We start from the raw sequence: 19,186 nt of genomic DNA, 5'->3' as shown, positions 1-19,186 counted from the left end.
ACTGAGGAGCAGGAGTATGAGATCTTCTTTCAGATTACTTAGTGAGTTGCTTTGACACATCAGCACTTTAACTGCATGTGATAGACACGTACACTTATCACAATGCTAAACCTAGCCCTGAAAACTGCAGCATCCCTAGATCACCGCATTTCCCCTACAGTTTTGTATGGTAGGCACTTCATCCACCTCTCTTCTTCCCCTGATGCACCATCACTCCGGAACAGGGTAAATCTGCACTCAAACCACATGACCTTCTTCCATTACTCCAGTGTCCAATCTCTATGCTCCCTAGCAACTTACAGTTCACAAAGCATTTCTTAAATCTGAATGTAAACATGCCAAATAAAAGTCTCAAAGACCACATAAAATAATAGAAATGAAGAATCCCTTTATTACAGATAATGTTTAGTTTATTACAACGGTCAGACATTTATTTAGGACAAAGATGTGCAAAGGTTTAGCACGGCTGCATAAAACATCTAAATGCAGCCCAAGACCTACATACCTGTCAGCTAGTAAACCTGTGGCCAGAAAAATAGAGGGGATTCCTCTAAAATATATTAAAAAGCAGTATTTTGAGTGGCTAGAGATGATGAAAGAGGTCTTAGAGTTATCCTGCAAGTGCATTTAATGATAAGTTTGAGGACGTGGGCTTAGTAACTGCGACCGAACAGCGTGTAGTATTGAGCGGGCTCTTTGCCGCATACGCACATCTGACCGGCCAGGAGATTCTTCAACGGCTTGAAGGGAATACACAGACTCTTGGCTCCCATCGAAGGAGCACCAGGCTCCAGGTCTTGATCCCTGGAGACACAGGAAATAAAGAGTGTGTTAAAGCAGAATACAGGAATCGGAGTGAAATTCAATACCTTTTAAGACCTTTTTCAAGACTCTTTCCATACAATTTAAAACCTTAACACTTGCGAGATTTTTACTTGCAGTATATTTACTAAATATTAATGTAAGAAATTAATCCAAAACTAAAAACATTATTCATATACTGAATAAAAGTCTATTAAATCTTGCTAATTCAGTATGATGGATCCGGATTTCTGTCTTCCAATCCATCCCAGCATGGATCAAAATGTATCTTTTTTCTCCTCATTACTTTATTAATATGATTATTTGAATAATGAATAAAGTTAACACATTGCTTAATACAAGAATGTTCAGTGCATTTGCCTGTCTCTTTGTAACTCTATTTTCAGGAGCCACCAAACTATGTCAGAGGTCACGGAAACCTCGAATGGAACTGAAGGGCTTGATGATTGAAAACAACTGTTTTCCTATTTGTATTGCTAAGTGTTAATTCTGTCTAAAGTGATTTTGATAGTATTATTATGTGTTAATTCTGTTTAAAGTGATTTTACTTTTTATTCGGATAGACTTTGTGTAGTAAGGATATTATAACTGCCTGAATGTAGATTCTACCGGTTTTTAACCAGTTTTGATAAAGACGACTGAGAGTACACTCAGCCTTGGGTAAGAAACAGGTTGTACTTTAGGTGTGTGTGTTCTATTTGATTGTGGATCCTTTTCACAGGTCTGGGGTCAGCTCTAAACAGTCTAGTGAATGTCTGAAGTTTATATGCTTGAGATACTGTTAAGAATTGTACGCACACACCCACGTGGAAATTTTCATACTCTATCTGTGTTTTAACCAATCAGGTTAGAACACCTATATGTATGACGCAGTTAATGACATTATGTGAGAGTATAATTGTTATTGATTTATGATTGTAAGCAGAGCCTAGGAACTCAGTGCGAGTGTTGAAGATGGCCTCTGCTGATGAAACTGCAAACTATCTTCAGTAAACTTCATTTGTTTATTTGAATCTCTGACTCCGCCTCTTTCATCTGACAGACTGGTCATTCTTTGGGTTAAAACTGTAAATCCCTACATGTAGGTTGGCTACCATAGAACTGCAGAAATAATGGTGTTGCCTTGGTTACTGCAGTAAACAAAGCAGTTTAATGCCAAATCTAGCAAAAATGTATTGATTTCATAAACTACACAGCATCCTGATATCCACAGATTTAATTCAGGCAAACTTTAGCATACAACTATACATTGCATAATTAAAATGGATCTAAAATAGTAGATTAACTAATGTAGATTTCACACAGTCTTTAATAGCAAAAATGATAGAAAATAGAATCCATAAAATCAAAACTAATATCATGGTTAATATTTTTGGATCTATATTACAACATAACTGACTTAATATTCTAGAAAGAGGATCTGATGGTGGAGATTTCCACATCAGGTGTTTTTTGGCATGAAAATTGGTTTCAAGCCTGTGTTAGGGTAATTAGATACTGGTTATCTATGAATAACAACACAATGAACGGAGAAATGGATTCATGTATTACTTGGCGGTGGTCTTCTTTATCCAGTCCTCACATTCAATGCCTCCACAGAAGGGAATCTGAACGATCTGTGATAAAATAACATAAATTAGGCAAATTCCTGATTTTGATGGTAAAAGTAGAACCAAGATTTTTAAACAGTTCACTTACTCTCCCTTGGTCCAGATCTTTCTGGAATTGTTCCATTGTGTCAGCCACAACCATGTGTTTGTTCAAATCATCAGAGGCCCTATGATGAGAAAACAATCCTAAATTACTCTGCATCAGACTGAAACGCTGACCTGGGAAGATCTCGAAAGCAGGCGTTTTCTTCATACCGTTTAAAGAGGTTATTCTGGATCTCCTCCAGAAGGTTTGGGATTTTCTTCTCTGCGTCAGCCTCTTTCACAGTGATCTTCTCTCCTGTGTCTCTTCTTACGGCTACAAACTGGCCCTGCTTCAAGTCCTTTGGGCCGACCTCGAACCGTATTGGCACGCCCTGCATTCATACACAACAGGATGTCAGACATAAAACATTTAGACATTGGTGCAATCAAGCTGAGGTAAACAACCTCCATACTTTCAGCTCCCAGTGATTGAACTTCCATCCAGGTGAATAGTTGTCCCGCAGATCAGCCTTAACCCTGATGTCAGCCTTCTGAAGTCTGGAAAGATATTTAGAGCACTGGGCCAACAGAAGGTCCTTTTCCGCTTCAGGCAAAGTGGCTGTGATGCCACAAGGTATGATGATGACCTGCCAATCAGAGCGCAAGTTTGTATTCAGCATTATGATTCATTCTAAACCAGAAGAAAATGCTCGATCTTGAACCTACCTGCAGACATGCTACTCTGGGTGGCAGCACCAGGCCCATGTTGTCTCCATGAACCATCGTCAGGACTCCTATGGTGCGTGTGGTGATTCCCCAGGAGTTCTGATAGGCCAGCTGCTTCTCGCCTGGTGTCTTGGGGTCTTCAAAAACGATTTCAAACATCCTGGAGAAGTTCTGGCCCAGGTGATGAGACGTGGCACCCTGAGGGAATGATACAGAAAGGTTTAGATAAGTGTTTCTCAACCACTTTCCTGGGGGACCTCCAACACTGCATGCTTTGGATGTCTCCTTTGTCACACCCATTTCAGGGCTTTTAGTCTCTACTAATTAGCTGATGATCTGAATCAGGTGTGTTTGGTTAAGGAGACATGGAATATGTGCAGAGCTGGTGGTGCTCCAGGAACGTAGTTGAGAAACACAAAGTACGTTTACAAGAAAACAAATAATCCAATTTCAGTGCGATTAAGACAATACTATGATTAAGAATTGACCATGTAAACAGCGATTTTTGATTAATTTAATCCGATTAAGGTCATCGAACCAAAGATATCGAATTAAGACATGCAGAGTATGCAAATAATTCGCATTATTGAAGTGCAGTACAGACATGTAAACAGCGCAATCAAACTATTAGCGTCTTGTAGGGCTTTTCGCCACATTTTGTGACAGGATAGTCACACACACATGGCTGTTGGACACTATTCTTTACACCTACTGAGTCAGTGAAGGACCACAGACACCTGCATCGTGAAATGCAAAGTTTTTTTTTTTCTTCCATTCAGCATGCGGTATAAACATCCATAAAAACAACACTCTTCCAGCAGTTCATACTCGCATCCAATACCTTGTTTGCCATGGGGGAATGCATGAAATGTTCCCGAATGAAAGTGAAAGTGCCAAACTGCACTCAAGTCAACAAATAAATAATGAAACACCCGAAATTACATGAAACTCCGGAGGAAACGTGGACAGCGTGGTGACGCAATGACGTTAATTGAATTATGTGCTATAACATGTAAAATAGGAACATGAAAGGGACATTCAAACAGCAACTCATGTAAACGCCTTAATATTATTATTGACTTAATTAGATTAAGGCAAATAATTTGATTACTTATGTCCATGTAAACGTAGTAACTGATTGAGATCTTACACGTTCTCTTACACATTCCATGGGAACATTTTTAAGGCTCACACACTACAGCAATGTTTCATAGTTTCTAGAACTACTGGTGGAAGCCACTTTTTGACATGTTTGCAATGCAGGAACTGGGAATGGGTTTGGTTAGTGTTATTTTGTAGGCTCCTGCTGAGTTTCGAGTCAATTTAAAGACCTTTTCAAGACCATTATGAATAGATTTTCAGACTTAAACAGGGCAAAACACAAAGATTTTTTGAATGGCCTAGTCGGATTAAATGGAAAATCTTTTTACTTGACTAATACATTTTTTTTTTTATTGAGTTATTTCATAGCCAGATTTATTCAATAATGTGTCAAAAATGTTCCTCACCAGGTAGCAATAAACACATGGATAACTTTTAAACAAACGTTATTGTAAAGAAAATAATTAAAATATAATGGTAAATAGTGTTAATGAATATAACTATTGTTAAAAGTTTTATTGAGATGGATTGTTGGGAATTGGATGTGTGTCGGCCCGATTGGGTACACTTCTATTACATGGACAAAGGAAACTTTATTTCAGTAAATTTAAGACTTTTTAGGCCTAAACTTTAAGACCCCACAGACACCCTGTACTTCAGAACAAACAGACTGTAATGCATTTTGGCTGACTTGATTTAATCACTGAAAACATATTAGGTGCACAAAGCAAATTTTCCCAAATTATGTTGATATATGACAAACACAACACAAACACATTTATAACCAAACTGGAGCTTGCCCATTTTTTGACATTACTAGACACACCCCCTTACAGCTGATCGCCTGATCGAAGTTTGATTTGGAATGTTGGTCTAACTGGGGTAGTCAAAATCGAATTCGGTACCAATCGATTCTGACATTTTTAAAGCATCCATTTCCTGCAAAAAATTGGGTCAACACAGACACTGGAGCATTTAAAAGGAGTGTCTATTCGCTGATCTGTGTAGAGGCATCTATACAAGCAATCCACTGATGGATCAGCTGATAGGCACAGCTGTAAATGCTCCACTGTATCTGTTTTTCCTGCTTGGTGAACAGTCAACTCTCCAATCAAGGTCACATTTGTTGAACAATTAAACACAATGAAAGAATATGCTCAGCATAACACAAATGTTAGCAAGAAATTATCGTTTTTAAAATGTCAGTATCAATTGGTACCAAAGTCACTAATTTTGACAACTCTAGGTCTGACACATTGGCCAAAGGTGTTTTTCAAATATTGCTTAGTGCACTTTTAATATCAGGTATAAAACAGGGACTCTGACCACTTGTATTTGTTTTTGCAGCATTTCAAGTACAAAAGTCATGTCTGGCCTAAAAAAATTTAAGCAAATAAGACGCCAAATTGGTCCACTGTCCTACTTGCATGCATTGTTAAGATATCATGGAATACAAAATAGCAGTGCTGCTTTTAACAAATGTCTTGAGACATGCTGTAGATTCTGCCCATCGCAAAAACATTAACAATGCTTCAAAAGCTCACCTGAATAGCTCTGCCGCTTGCTGAGATAAAAGCCTCCACAGTGGTGGTGTAGTCTCCTCCTGCAAACTTCTCTTTCTCTGTTTTCCTGCCTTTAACCACAGGGATGGCCATCAGCTCCTCGTACACCCGAGCATACAGATCCAGAATTTGCAACACCTGTGCACATGATGGACAAAAACATAGAAACATAGCAAAATTAGCTCTATATAAGAATGCAAATAGCATCTTATGAGCGAGGTTTGATAAAACGCATCTAACCTCCTCTGTAGCTTCCTCTTTAGTGGCGAACGCTGTGTGGCCCTCCTGCCAAAGGAACTCTCGGGTCCTGAGGAAGGGCTGCGGATGCTTGAACTCCCAACGCTGAAAAAGCAAAGAAAAGAAATGAATACGCATACCCTAATTTAGCAATGATTGAGGTATGATTGAGGCTGAAACTGACCACGACGTTGCACCACTGGTTGAGTTTGATTGGCAGGTCTCTGTGTGACTGAACCCACTTGGCGTAAGCAGGATACATCACTGAAGTAACGCAAGCAGGAAGTAAATTCATGAAAAATATAAGACGAGAATGTAGTCATATTCATATACAACTGCTTACCGGTTTCGCTAGTGGGACGCACAGCGATGGGCTCCGCCAGCTCTGTCTTCCCTGATCTCGTCACCCAAGCAACCTAATGACGTTTGTAGATAAGAGTCGTCATTCATATATTTGCCTGTTATCCACATTAATAACCCCCAAACACCACCCTTCCTCAATTATTTCATCCTTACCATATTGTCATATATACTCTAATCTGACACACTGAGATCCTACAAATTTACCATATCATATAATTAGATTAGATGTATTATATTAAACATTAGTATATATACACATAATATTATCCACTAGCAGTAATTATTGTAATCAGGTTGTTGAGATAAATCAATGTTTTTAAGTCTAAGTGTAAGCTTAGAAAACGTCTCTTCGGTGTAGAAAACCCTAAAAAATTGCATATTTAATATAGTTATTAATTTATTTTTGTAACCCAAATAATAAGCTTTAAATAGCATAGAGACAGAAAATATTCTACATCCACAATATATATTTATCCATTGAAGTAATGTATTGACATGTTTAATTAATCACCTTTACGTCCCACGTATGTTTTGTGTTTGTTTTCTGTTCAGCTTTCTCTTCTCTTTTCTGTTGTGTACTCTGTCCTGCACTAGGTGTGCAACCATTGGTCGAGAAGGCTGTCAATCATTATCACTCAGGGCACCAATCAGGAGCTGGTCCACCGTGTTTAAAAGACGTTTACATGCGCTGTTCAGGAGGAGCGCCTGATTCTACATGAAACTCCTCACTTTTGTCGACCAGCCTGTTTGTGTTCGTATTATTTTGTTGTTGTTTAAATTGTTTACCGTCTAAGTGCAGGGTTTCTGCATTTTCATCAAGTCAAATTTAAGACTTTAAGACCCTAAAAGACCATAAAGAATGAAATTTTAGACTTATACAGGGTTAAGATTGTTTTCTGATGTCCCAGTATTATCATGAGGAATTGTGTAATTTTTTTCAGTTTTTTTCCCTGATTAGGGAATTTAATTTGGGGAATTTGCTGAAAAAATGTCTAACAGCTGTTATGAACTATACCTTTAAAAAATGTTAATATAAAAAATAAGGTGTTATTGAGAGGGTTGTTGGTCATTAGAGGGATATCGGCTCAAATTAAGTAGCTTTAATAGAACAAAGCAAAATTAAGACCCGTTTAAAGCTATTTAAGACCTACAACACAATATGTCAGTGAATTTAAGACTTTTAGGTTTGGAAATTTAAGACATTTTAAGACTTTAAGACCCCGTGGAAACCCTGAAGTGCTTTATTGGTTAGATAAGTATGTGCAGCTTTACCCGATTATTAGGAAGTCGAATGATCTTTATGAAAATTGGATTATCAGATAAACTCTTGTTTTGCTAATTGCTAACAGTGTGTACTTTACTAGAACTCTAGTAATTCTGAGCACAATACTTTTTTTGTGTTATTTAGTTTATGCAGGAGTTCTACACCTGTAATTATGTTTTGAATAGTTAAGTCATTTAGTTAAGCGTCGCTTACGCTGAAGAATAGTTTTGTTTCTGCATTTTTCTTTGGTTATTAAGTTTAGTGGGATGGGCTTTAGTTAAGATTGTTTTGTTATATATACATTTCTTTTTGTTTTGGCAACACTCCTGTTTTCCGTTTGATTCGGTTATTTAAATTAGTTTCTAAATTCATATATTCATTGTTTAATAAATTGTTATTTTTGTTTTGCATAACTGTTAGTTGTAGAAACTCAATGTTACGTCGCATCCAACACAAACATGTAACACACAAAAACACACATTACTACTACTAACAACTTATTACTAATTACTACTAAAAGTATTACTGCCATAAAGCAGCATTTAAAAATGAATGACAATTGTCCAATCACATAATTACATTACATGGTAGCGCTGAGCATTTTACCCAGTCACATTCATTTCTGTTGAGCTTAAGAATGCTGTATCTAATCAGATGCATTAAGTTTAGTCACAGCTGAAAATGCCAGTTTTTTTTTTGTAGTATCTGACTAACACTTGCACATTTTCCTACTGTAAATAATGTGCTGAAACCAGATAACAGATTCATCTACAGCAATTAAATTGGAATTTTTAAATAACTTGTCAGAATAGGATGTACCACACCAAAAATGTACAGAAAACTCTTGACTATTCTTCACAGTTATTCACCTCGGGTGCAAAATCTGCAATGTGCGTTTTCTCTTTCTCCAACGCAGCCTGAGACACAAACATGGGGAAGTAGCAGTTCTCCACACCCAGCTTCTTGATCTCTCGGTCAAAGAATTCTTTGATGGCGTCCCAGATAGAATAAGACCAGGGCCTCAACACGTAACAGCCGCTGACATCGTAGTACTCGATCATCTCAGCCTTCGTGATCACCTGATTAAAGCAAAAACACCTCAACAATAAGAAATCTGTAAAGATTAAACCTCCTTTTTGTAATATGCAGTGAAAAGTGTACCTGTGAGTACCAATCAGCCAGGTTCTCCTCTTTCTTTGCCTCCAGTCCTAACCTACATTTGAGAAATACAAAATAGCATATTTAGATCCTGTTTGCAAATTCTACCAAACAGAAAACCAAATATCTAGTTTATAGTGTTCATAAACACAGCTCACAATCTGAAAAGGGAAATCAGACTGAACAGACTGTATTTGCGCTTTACTCTTGGAGGACATAACCAGTTGTGTCAGTACTAAAACGACTGCAAAACTTTCTCAAGCCTCCATTCCGTTTCAAAACCTTGGCATTTGAAGTTCATTGATGATCTATGAAAACAACTGTCATTATCACACAACTTTATCTCAATTTCACTTTTATCTGCTTAAATCGACTTTGATTTTGAATGCAATTTTGCGTAACTTGTCAGTGAACTACTACTCTGTGTAGTAAACTCTGCTCCGTCTAAAGCATAGGTCTCAAACTCGATTCCTGGAGGGCCACAGCTCTGCACAGTTTTGTTCCAACCCTAATCAAACAAAGCTGATGCAAATAATGAAGGTGTTCAAGACTACTAGAGAGTATTAAGAACGTGTGAGTTGAAGGTGGTTGGAGCTAAACTATGGGTGAACATTAATCAGGCATGTGATTAGCCGAGGCAAAAAAAGACGGAAGATGAGACACCGCGATAATAATGACCCAAGTAATATTTAATAGGTTTATACTTTGTACCTCAATGTCGGGACAGATCCACAACACACTGCTTCTAGATGGCCCAACTAACTCGGTCACTAACTCTTGTGTCCACAGAATATAACTATTCATAACTATAAATAAACTAATAGTCAGTCAACAATATGAACTATAAAAAAAAAAAACAAGTCCAGTTGAATTGAGTAATATAATTTAACATTCCACGCAAAAAAAAAAAAAAAAATCATACATTGCTAATAAGAGTTTATAACTTTCCCTTTCCTTCGGCTTAGTCCCCGTTTTTAATAGTTTAATTAATTATAAAATATATTTTTATCTGTAGTTTCATCTAAACTTGTGATACTTTCAGCTATTAAATTTGAGGTGCTAGGCTGTAGCACTGAATTAATGAAGACATAAAGGCAGGTGACTTGCAGCGAATAATAACAAAAGTGCGTCCTGCAGGTGTATTTATAATGTACATAGAGCGCACCTGGTTGTGACATGCAAATGTGAGCGTGGAAAAAGTGCACAGTTGCAGATGAATTCAAAACGATTAGCCCCTTTCACACATACAGACCTTTCCGAAACACTACAGGCAATTTTCCGGAAAGGTCTGTATGTGTGAACAGGCCCTTTTTGAAAATACCGGTAAATTCATTCCGACTATTTTCCGGAAAGAAAAGTTGTAACATTACCAGTAAGTTGCCGGAATGCTGCGCTGTGTGAACGCAGAAGGAAGATTGCCGGAACGTGAGACGTCTACTTTAACCAATCAGAACATTCAGATGCATTCACATCCGCGCTGTTTATGAAGATAAATGCCTTTGAATATTTTTTCAGACACATTTAGCTGCTAGATTTTAGTCAGATAATGTTTCTATGTTCCTTCTTAATGCCAACTGTGGAAAAAAATATCGATAAAAAGCTTATGATAAACCGCTGTTTGTTTACCTTCAAGCTCTGATGCGTGTGCACATGATGAAGCCGGTGAGCACCAGCACACACATACATTATGTACCTCTCGACATCTGAAAGTGTTCTTCCATATGTTTTCATGAAGTTTTTCACAATACTCCATCCACAGAGTTTGTAATGTAGTCAAATGTTTACAAGTGCAGCCGTTTAGAGGTCATTTTTGGTTGATGATGTCAGAATTTACCGGTATTTTGAAATGAATGTATGAATCTTTTTTTTTTCTGGAAAAATTCCGTAACGTCCTCGCCTGTGTGAACAGTGCTTTTTTTTTATTTACCGGTAAAGTCATTCCGGAAATTTTCCGTATATTTCCCGGTATTACTGTGTGAAAGGTGCTATAATCTTGCATATTGTCACATTATAGAACTACACAATTTCATTATGTTATATACACAGTAGCCTAGGTAGGTCTACAATTACATCCCTGAAAGACAAAATGGCCGAGCATCCAGCCTAAAATATACAACTCATTAAAACCCCCAAGTGTTTTTACAAGAGAGAAAGTAAAGACCTACAAGTCTTCTAATGTCTACAATTTGGTTCTGTGTGCTCATGTGCAAGAAATAATGTTCCATGATTACCAGATACAAAACTTTGTAGTGCTAAAAACCGAGGTTCTGCCTAGCCAAAACACAAGGAAAGAAGACTGAACTGTACAAGGCCTGGGCAATCAACAAAAACAACAAAATAACAGCATTCTGACAGTGAACTGCACCTGTACAACAGGGTGTACATAGATTTTTACATTTTATCCTAAGCATTCAGTGTCCGCAGTTTAATTCACCATATTTAACTGTTTTTGCTGAAATCATTGCTGCAACCAAAATTGAGTAATGTGTATGATTCAGCATAGCGTCACCTTACCTGACATGAAACGAGAACTGCAGAGTCAAGCATTTTTAATTAGGTCCTCATTCCATTCAACTCTTCTGATGGCTGTTAGACAAAGACGTGTGTGGGTAGATAGTGTACGGTAAAATTTAAGTTTTCTAGTTTCAGACTTTCGATTTTGGCATCCTACCCCACAACAAGACATGTTTGCTATTTGTTTTTTGCAACTGGTATGCGCGGTTGAACCCGTGTGACGTCATGTGTGATGTAGGTTGATAATTCCCCTATACGGAAGAATCACATCCCTGATTAATTTATTGTTCTTTTGCAAACATTACATTATTTTATAAGAGGAGGCTTCATAATCTTAGCCAATTAGCCTTTGAGACTTTGTATGGATGCAATGGGAGTTCTTGGAAGTTTTTCTAAGCATTTTTAATTATTATATCAATATCGGAACTATATTGTAATAAAACTAAATTAACAATTACATTAAATGATACATTTTGGCTATATCATCCAGCCCTAAGCCAATGTGATGTTGCCTCTCACCGTGTCTGTTTCTTTGGCCCCTGACCCTCTCCTGCTCCACCGGCTCCAGAGTCTTGACCTTGTTGAGGTTTCTCTCCTCCTTTCTGCTGCTTGCGTCCTCCTCCACCTCCACCACCTCCTCCTTGCTTCTCAGACTTGTTCTCCCGCTCTTTGCGGCTCTTGTCTTCTCCTCCAGAATTTCCAGGAGTGGTCACAGGCTTGTACTCTTCCCCTGTGAGGGCCTTATACTGACCCTTCAGCTCCAGCAGAGTCTTCACTGCTTTATCGACCTGCTCCTAAAAACATATTAGAATCACATCAGAATCTTTATGGTCATTGTACAAAACACAATGAAATTTGTGTCTGCCCTTCCTTTCAGTCCTACTAAAACAACAACAATTTAATAAAGATTAAAAGAGTGCTAATGAGTGTTATGATCAATTATTTTAACTTTTTTGCAAACAAACCTTAGGTGCTTTCTCGGTTTTAAGTCGTCTCACTTGCTCCCCCTGCTGGGCTATATCAGCAAACAGCGCTTGAGCCTGAGGGGAAGAGCTGGACTGAGGCTGGGAGGAGCTAGATTGAGGCGGGGCGGGGTTAGACTGTGCAGGGGCGGGACCAGATAAAGGAGGTGCACCTGGTTTGTACTCCTGTCCGGTTTGCTGTTTGTACTCAGCTTTAAGGCTCAGCAACTGTTTTACAGCTGCATCTACTTGATCCTGTCAAATTGTGAAAGTTATATTAATCAGTTTTGAAGCTTATATTAATGACGATATTTCAAAGATTTGACCAAAATCATTTAAGTCAGAAACCTTGGATGCCTTTTCCGTTTTCAGTTTCCTCACTAGGTCTCCTTGTTGCGAGACACGGTCATAAATGGCTTGAGGAGAGCTGTCTGATGGGGCAGACGCTGCAGGGGTGGAAGCAACAGTAAGCTGAGCTGGAGATGATGATGCTGGAGAAGCAGTAGCAGGAGGAACTCCAGGTTTATAGTCCTGCCCTGTCACCTGCTTATATTCAGCCTTCAGAGCCAAAAGCTGCTTCACTGCGGCATCAACCTGGTCCTGTAGAGGAAAAAAAGTAGCTTTACAAACTAATAAGGCAAGCAATATGCTGTGCTACCTAGAATCTTTGACAAATATAATTAAAAAAACTGAAGTATTATGATACATATTTTATACACAATACTAATTACACATGCAAAATCCTGTACTCATCATTGCATTTTATATGAGACTGGGCTGCAGATCACTAGCTATACATATAAAACAGCACTGGTACAGCAATGATACATACTTTACACATATAATACTAATTACAAAACGCAAAATCCCACACTCATTATTGCATTTTATTTGAGATAGTGGGCTGGACATCATTAGATCGTTTGCTATATATAGAAAATAGCACTGGCACATTTATTTTATTTATAAAACTATGTTAGGTAAACTTCCAGCTTATCTTTGTACTCTTCTTTGTCTAAGTTCTGCCAACTACCAGCTACTTTCTTCCAAGTGTTTGTTTTTTAATATACAGTATTGTTCATAATACTAGCAGTACAAAGTAAATAATCCAGGTTTTGAATATTTTTTAGTGATACATGGCAATCAAATTACCAGTAGGTGCAGTAGATTCTCAGATAACAAACAAGACCCAGCATTCATGATATGCACGCTCTTAAGCTGCGGTCACACTGGGCTTTTCCTCCCATAGACTTCCATTCATATGCACGCGAATGTGTCAGACCGGAAACGCAGGGTCATGCGTTTTGCAGTTCGCAAAGTTCACCTGTGAAATCACATCACTTGACTGCGTGAGACCAATCAAGGATCAAAACAGGACCTCTCTGGACAGAAATTTTAAACATGAAGCAATCGCTTGCTTTTTTAAATGTCTAATCATCTTGTTTAATCCCACATCTTTTCGCAGCACCGTACGACAGAATTTTGCACACACAAACTCTGGTGTGACCGCAGCTTTAAGGCTGTGCAATTGGGTAATTTGTTGAAAGGGGTGTGTTTAACTAATTGGCAGTGTGGCATTCAATCAGTTAGGTCATCAATTTTGTGAAAAAACAGGTGTGAATCAGGTGGCCCCTATTTAAGGATGAAGTCAGCACTTGTTGAACATGCATTTTAAATCCTGAGGCAAACGGGTCAGTGTGCTTTGGTAAAAAGTTGATTGGAGATGGGGAAAACCTATAAAGAAGTGCAAAAAAATTATAGGCTGTTCAGCTAAAATGATATCCAATGCCTTAAAATGCAGGGCAAAACCAGAGAGACGTGGAAGAAAATGGAAGACAACCATCAAAATGTATTGAAGAATAACCAGAATGGCAAAGGCTTAGCCAATGATGAGCTCCAGGATAATCAATGACAGTCTGGAGTTACCTTTAAGTACTGTGACAGTTAGAAGACGTCTGTGTGAAGTAAATTTTTTTTAAAGAATCCCCCACAAAGTCCCTCTGTTAAAAATAAAAAAAGGCATCTGTAGAAGAGGCTGCACTTTGCCAAAGAACACATCAACTGAAAAGAAATACAGGAACAGTTTGTGGACTGATGAGAGTAAAGCTGTTCTTTTTGGGTCCAGGGGCCACAGACAGTTTGTGAGATGAGACCAAAAATCTGAATTCAAGCCACAGTACACAGTGAGGACAGCGACACATGGTGGTGCAAGCATTCTGATATGGGCATGCTTCTCCTACGATGGTGTTGGGCCCATTTATCGCATACCCGGGATGATGGATCAGTTTACATTTGTCAAAATGTTTGAAGAGGTCATGTTGCCTTATGCTGAAGAGAACATGTCCTTGAAATCAACAAGACAATGACCCCAAACATAGAAGTAAACGAGCAAAGTCTTGTTTCCAAACCAACAAAATGAATGTTATGGAATGGTCAGTTCAATCCCCAGACCTTAACTTGTGGGGTGATTATTAAAAATGCTGTTTCTGAAGCAAAACCAAGAAATGTCAATGAATTGTAGAATGTTGTTAAAGAATCATCGAGTGGAATAACAGCTGAATGGTGCCACAAGTTGGTTGACTCCATGCCACACAGATGTGAAGCAGTTATAAAAAAACTGTGGTCATACAACTAAATATTAGTTTAGTGATTCACATGACTGCTAAATCCTAAAAACAAAAACATTTGTACAAAATAGTTTTAAAGTTTGTACAGTCAACAGCAGACACTACTTTTTTTGAACACATCATTGAACGCTGGGTCTTGTTCGTTTTCTGAGAATCTGCCGTACACACTGGTAACTTGATTTCCATGTATCAATAAAAAATATACAAAAACCTAGATTATTCTGGTTAGTCACGTTGTACTGCTATTAATTTGAACAATACTGTACCTGGAGTTTGTGCAGAACTGGGAAAAATTGTGTTTTGTTATTGTGCACCAGAGGCATTGAATCATTAGCAAAAAAAAAAAAAAAAACTTAAAACTACATAAAATTGTGTCTGTAGTGGTAAAAAGTGGTATTGGAAGCATATGACTTTTTGTTGAGAGGATTGATGAAATGTTGTGGTCTTGTATTTAAAAAAGTTTTACTGTATGGCGGTTATCTTTGCCAGGTTTCTTGTAAAAGGGATTTTAAATATATATTGAGTCCCTCAAGGAATTGAGTTTGACATCCCTGATTTTATATATATATATATATATATATATATATATATATATATATATATATATATATATATATATATATATATATATATATATATATATATATATATATATATATATATATATATATATATATATATATATATACATACACACACATATACATACACACACACATATACATACACACACACCTATATCTATCTATCTATCTATCTATCTAAACAATAATAATAAAAATGTATAATATTATAATATTATACACAAAATCTAAATTTGTTGGTCATCAATCATAATTGGTTACTCTTACAATCAGGTTTCACTAAGGTTAATGTATTTACCAACATGAATTAATAATAAACAATACTTGTACAGCAGTTACTAATTAATCAGTGTTGAGTTATTAAAACCCAAATTCATGTTTGTTACCATTAGTTAATGCAACAATGAACAACTTTATTTTCATTAACTGACATAAATAACAGAAATTCATTTTTATCATGTTGGTAAATACATTTACTAACATGAACTAATACAACTTTATTGTAAAATAATTCAATGAATAATAATATACACGGTGGAAGCAAAAAAAGGAAAAAACCTAAACAATAATTACACAATAAACTACAGAACAAAAAGAACTGAGATCTCACTTTTGGTGCTTTCTCTGCTTTTAGTTTTCTGACCAGCTCCCCCTGTTCAGACACACGCTCATAAATGCCAGCAGGGGAGGAGTCAGATGAAGGGGCAGGCTTTGGGGGAGATGCTGTGGGAGGAGCCATGCCTGGTTTGTAGTCTTGACCAGTGAGCTGTTTAAACTCAGCTTTAAATGCCAGGAGCTGTTTCACTGCGGCATCTATTTGCTCCTACAAAATGAAAAACAGTCAACCAATCACTTCAATTAAAACTAATTGTTTTATCCATTATACAGTAAGCTGGTGAAATTCAGTCATTTCAACAGAAATATGGGTAACACTTTAGATTAATGGTCCATTAGTTCATGTATTTACTAACATGAACAAACTATTAGTAATACATTTATTACGGTATTTATTCATCTTTGTTAATGTTAGTTAATGTTAAGTCATGGTGGATTAACTAATCTTAACAAGCACAACTTTGGATTTTAAGAATGCATTAATTAATGTTGAACTATGATTAACCTCCTAGGGCTTGAGTGTCCACATATGGGGACAGCACATTTTAGCTCTTAAGTGGCTATTTAAAATACTTTGTATGTCTGTAACAAAATATAAAACATTCAGTTTCATCCTGCAACTGTTTTGCAGCATATGAAATGTCCCAAACTATTTTTAACTGTCCAAAATGGGAAACATTTTTTTTTTACTCTCTGATAGTCAAAGCAAGTTCAAAAAAAATTCTATGTTATAAATGCATTAAAAAAATTCAGGAAAAAGTGTTTTATATAAATTCAGACCACGAGTCCACATATATGGACATCATTTTTTTCTAAAAGTACATCGTATCAAAAGATGATACTTGGGATTTTTCTCTAATTAGGTTCTAATAAGCCCAAATAGCAAAAAGAAATAAAAAATGCATGTAAAAAAAACACCTTGGGCCTTAAGAGGTTAATAAATGGTGTACAAAATTAATGATTCTTAGTTAACTAACATTAACTAATGGACCATTATTTAAAGTGTTACCTAACTATGTGCAATCAGGAGTTCTGTATAAGGCCAAGAGAAAGCTACTGTATTGGAATGTGAATTCTATGCAATGCTACACGATTAACTAGTGATGCAAAAAATAAAATAAAATAAATTAAAATCTTGCCTCCTGTTTTGTCCAAAATAATAAGGCAAAATAATTATTGTTTGAATTTTTGGTTAAAAAATGATTTGCTGAATTGCCAAAAAAGTTTGTTGCTTAAGTTTGTAAAAAGAAAAAAAAAATCTGTCCAATTTTTAATAAACAATTATTGTGTGATAATTTTATTAATTTATATAATATCAAATTAAAATGTACATTTTTTATTAAATTTAAAATATTAAGTTAAAAATTATATATTGAAATAAAAAAGTCCAATAATAGTACAACCAATTATTTCTAAAATATTAATTTAATAAATATATAATAAATAATCAAATAATGTTTGGTTTCAATATTCAATATTTTTTACAAAATTTTAAATATAACCTTTAAATTTTAACATTGAAAAAAAATTCAATAATAATACAACCAATTTAAAATAATTTGTAGAAATCTAAATTATAAAATAAATAATCAAATAATTTTTGGTTTCAATTTTCAATTAATTTAATCCTTTTTGTAGCTTTAACAAAGATTGTGTTTAATTACTTACTTGCAACGAAGACTATACAGAGTTATTTTACATTTGATAATTGAATTTCTGTACATCAATACTGTTAAAACCACAAAAAAAATAAAGCGTTTATTTAATAATTATCTAACCTCTATAGATTTGATCTGTGCTTTAATTTTTAATTTTATTAAATATGTTTCAGATTATTTTGTATATTTCATGCAGATGCACTCTCTTAAAATAATATAAATAAATATAAATTTATTCGCAGAAAAAAATAAATCATAAATATCACAATGTCAGTTTTTTTCTAATATCGTGCTAACATAACTGGCGCAAATATAGCATCCTAAATGTAGCACACCATTTTAATAGATTAACTGGAATGGCAAAAGGTTCAAACACTAAACATTGATCTTTGATTAGTGAACATACGCTGCATAGTTGGCAACTGATTAAGTAACGGCCACTAAAACTGACCTTGGGTGCTTTTTCAGCCTTCAGTTTTCGCACCAGCTCGCCCTGCTCAGAAACACGCGTGAACGGACATCCAGTGGAGGCAGGAGCTGCCGAAACAGTCGGGGCAGAACTTTTCTGCACTGGGGCAGAAGCAGGCAGGGTCATGCCAGGTTTGTACTCCTGTCCGGTCAGCAGTTTGAACTCCGACTTCAATGCCAAGAGCTGCTTTACAGCGGCATCCACTTGCTCTTTAGGAGCCTTGTCTGTCTTGAGCTGTCGAACTGTGTCTCCCTGAGCCACGATGCTGGACAATACAGCAGAAGCATCTCCAGGAGCGGATGGTGTGGTGCTGGAGGCAGAAGCGGACTTCGCTTTGCTTGGAGGAGCAGGTTCAGCTTTCACCTGAAGGAAGAACCATATATAACTTGATTATGGTGAATTGATTATAACTTGAAATGATTCATCATTTAATTGTCAATCATTTGTTCTAAACCTCCTGTTGTCTTAGAATTCTCGATAGACTGTTCAGCATTTGGGTCAAAAAAATAAAATAAAATAAATCACCCACCTACATTAAACCTTTAAAATAAAACAATTTGATTTCAACTCTCAAATCTAGTCTGCAAGAAACCACCTCATCTTTATTACAAACTCTGTGAATCAAGTTTTTCACTCATCAGTGTGCGTTATTTCATCAATGTTTAATCACTGGTTTTTGACTAAAGTAAAGGGTATTTTTCTAATGCTAAATGTACCTTGATAGGTGTTTTGATTTTTGGATAAAACATAATGTAGAATTGTTAAAAATAATTGAATAGAGAACAATATATTTAATTTTGTTTACGTTTGTAAAAAAGATGTGTGGTATTTGACTAAAGTAAAGTAAAACACTGGTTTTCAACTAATGTAAAGGGTAGCAAGCCAGTATT

The 19,186-nt window shown here is 36.3% G+C and overlaps 1 protein-coding gene and 1 non-coding gene across 2 annotated transcripts in view; both read right to left on the bottom strand.

Moving 5' to 3' along the window:
• Positions 1 to 368: 368 nt before the first annotated feature.
• Positions 369 to 19,186, bottom strand: part of eprs1 (glutamyl-prolyl-tRNA synthetase 1) — a 41,656-nt gene continuing 22,838 nt past the window's right edge. Inside the window, exons 18-34 of the mRNA XM_056476487.1 lie at positions 18,279 to 18,659; positions 16,165 to 16,377; positions 12,692 to 12,943; positions 12,347 to 12,598; positions 11,901 to 12,175; positions 8,871 to 8,922; positions 8,579 to 8,788; positions 6,426 to 6,498; positions 6,267 to 6,346; positions 6,086 to 6,187; positions 5,828 to 5,983; positions 3,183 to 3,380; positions 2,930 to 3,103; positions 2,688 to 2,848; positions 2,521 to 2,599; positions 2,374 to 2,438; positions 369 to 804 (exon numbers count right to left, since the gene is read on the bottom strand). Of these exons, the coding sequence (XP_056332462.1) occupies positions 654 to 804; positions 2,374 to 2,438; positions 2,521 to 2,599; positions 2,688 to 2,848; positions 2,930 to 3,103; positions 3,183 to 3,380; positions 5,828 to 5,983; positions 6,086 to 6,187; positions 6,267 to 6,346; positions 6,426 to 6,498; positions 8,579 to 8,788; positions 8,871 to 8,922; positions 11,901 to 12,175; positions 12,347 to 12,598; positions 12,692 to 12,943; positions 16,165 to 16,377; positions 18,279 to 18,659 (2,874 nt within the window). The 3' untranslated portion in view covers positions 369 to 653. The remainder of the gene's footprint in view (positions 805 to 2,373; positions 2,439 to 2,520; positions 2,600 to 2,687; positions 2,849 to 2,929; positions 3,104 to 3,182; positions 3,381 to 5,827; positions 5,984 to 6,085; positions 6,188 to 6,266; positions 6,347 to 6,425; positions 6,499 to 8,578; positions 8,789 to 8,870; positions 8,923 to 11,900; positions 12,176 to 12,346; positions 12,599 to 12,691; positions 12,944 to 16,164; positions 16,378 to 18,278; positions 18,660 to 19,186) is intronic.
• LOC130245136 (small nucleolar RNA SNORA47) lies at positions 9,002 to 9,135 on the bottom strand. Its single transcript, XR_008839300.1, has one exon. It is a non-coding gene; the product is annotated as a small nucleolar RNA SNORA47 (small nucleolar RNA).

The sequence above is a fragment of the Danio aesculapii genome, chromosome 17, assembly GCF_903798145.1.
Source record: "Danio aesculapii chromosome 17, fDanAes4.1, whole genome shotgun sequence".
NCBI lineage: Eukaryota > Metazoa > Chordata > Actinopteri > Cypriniformes > Danionidae > Danio > Danio aesculapii.
The sequence above is the reverse complement of the archived record's forward strand: the minus strand, read 5'-3'. Positions and strand labels throughout refer to the sequence as shown.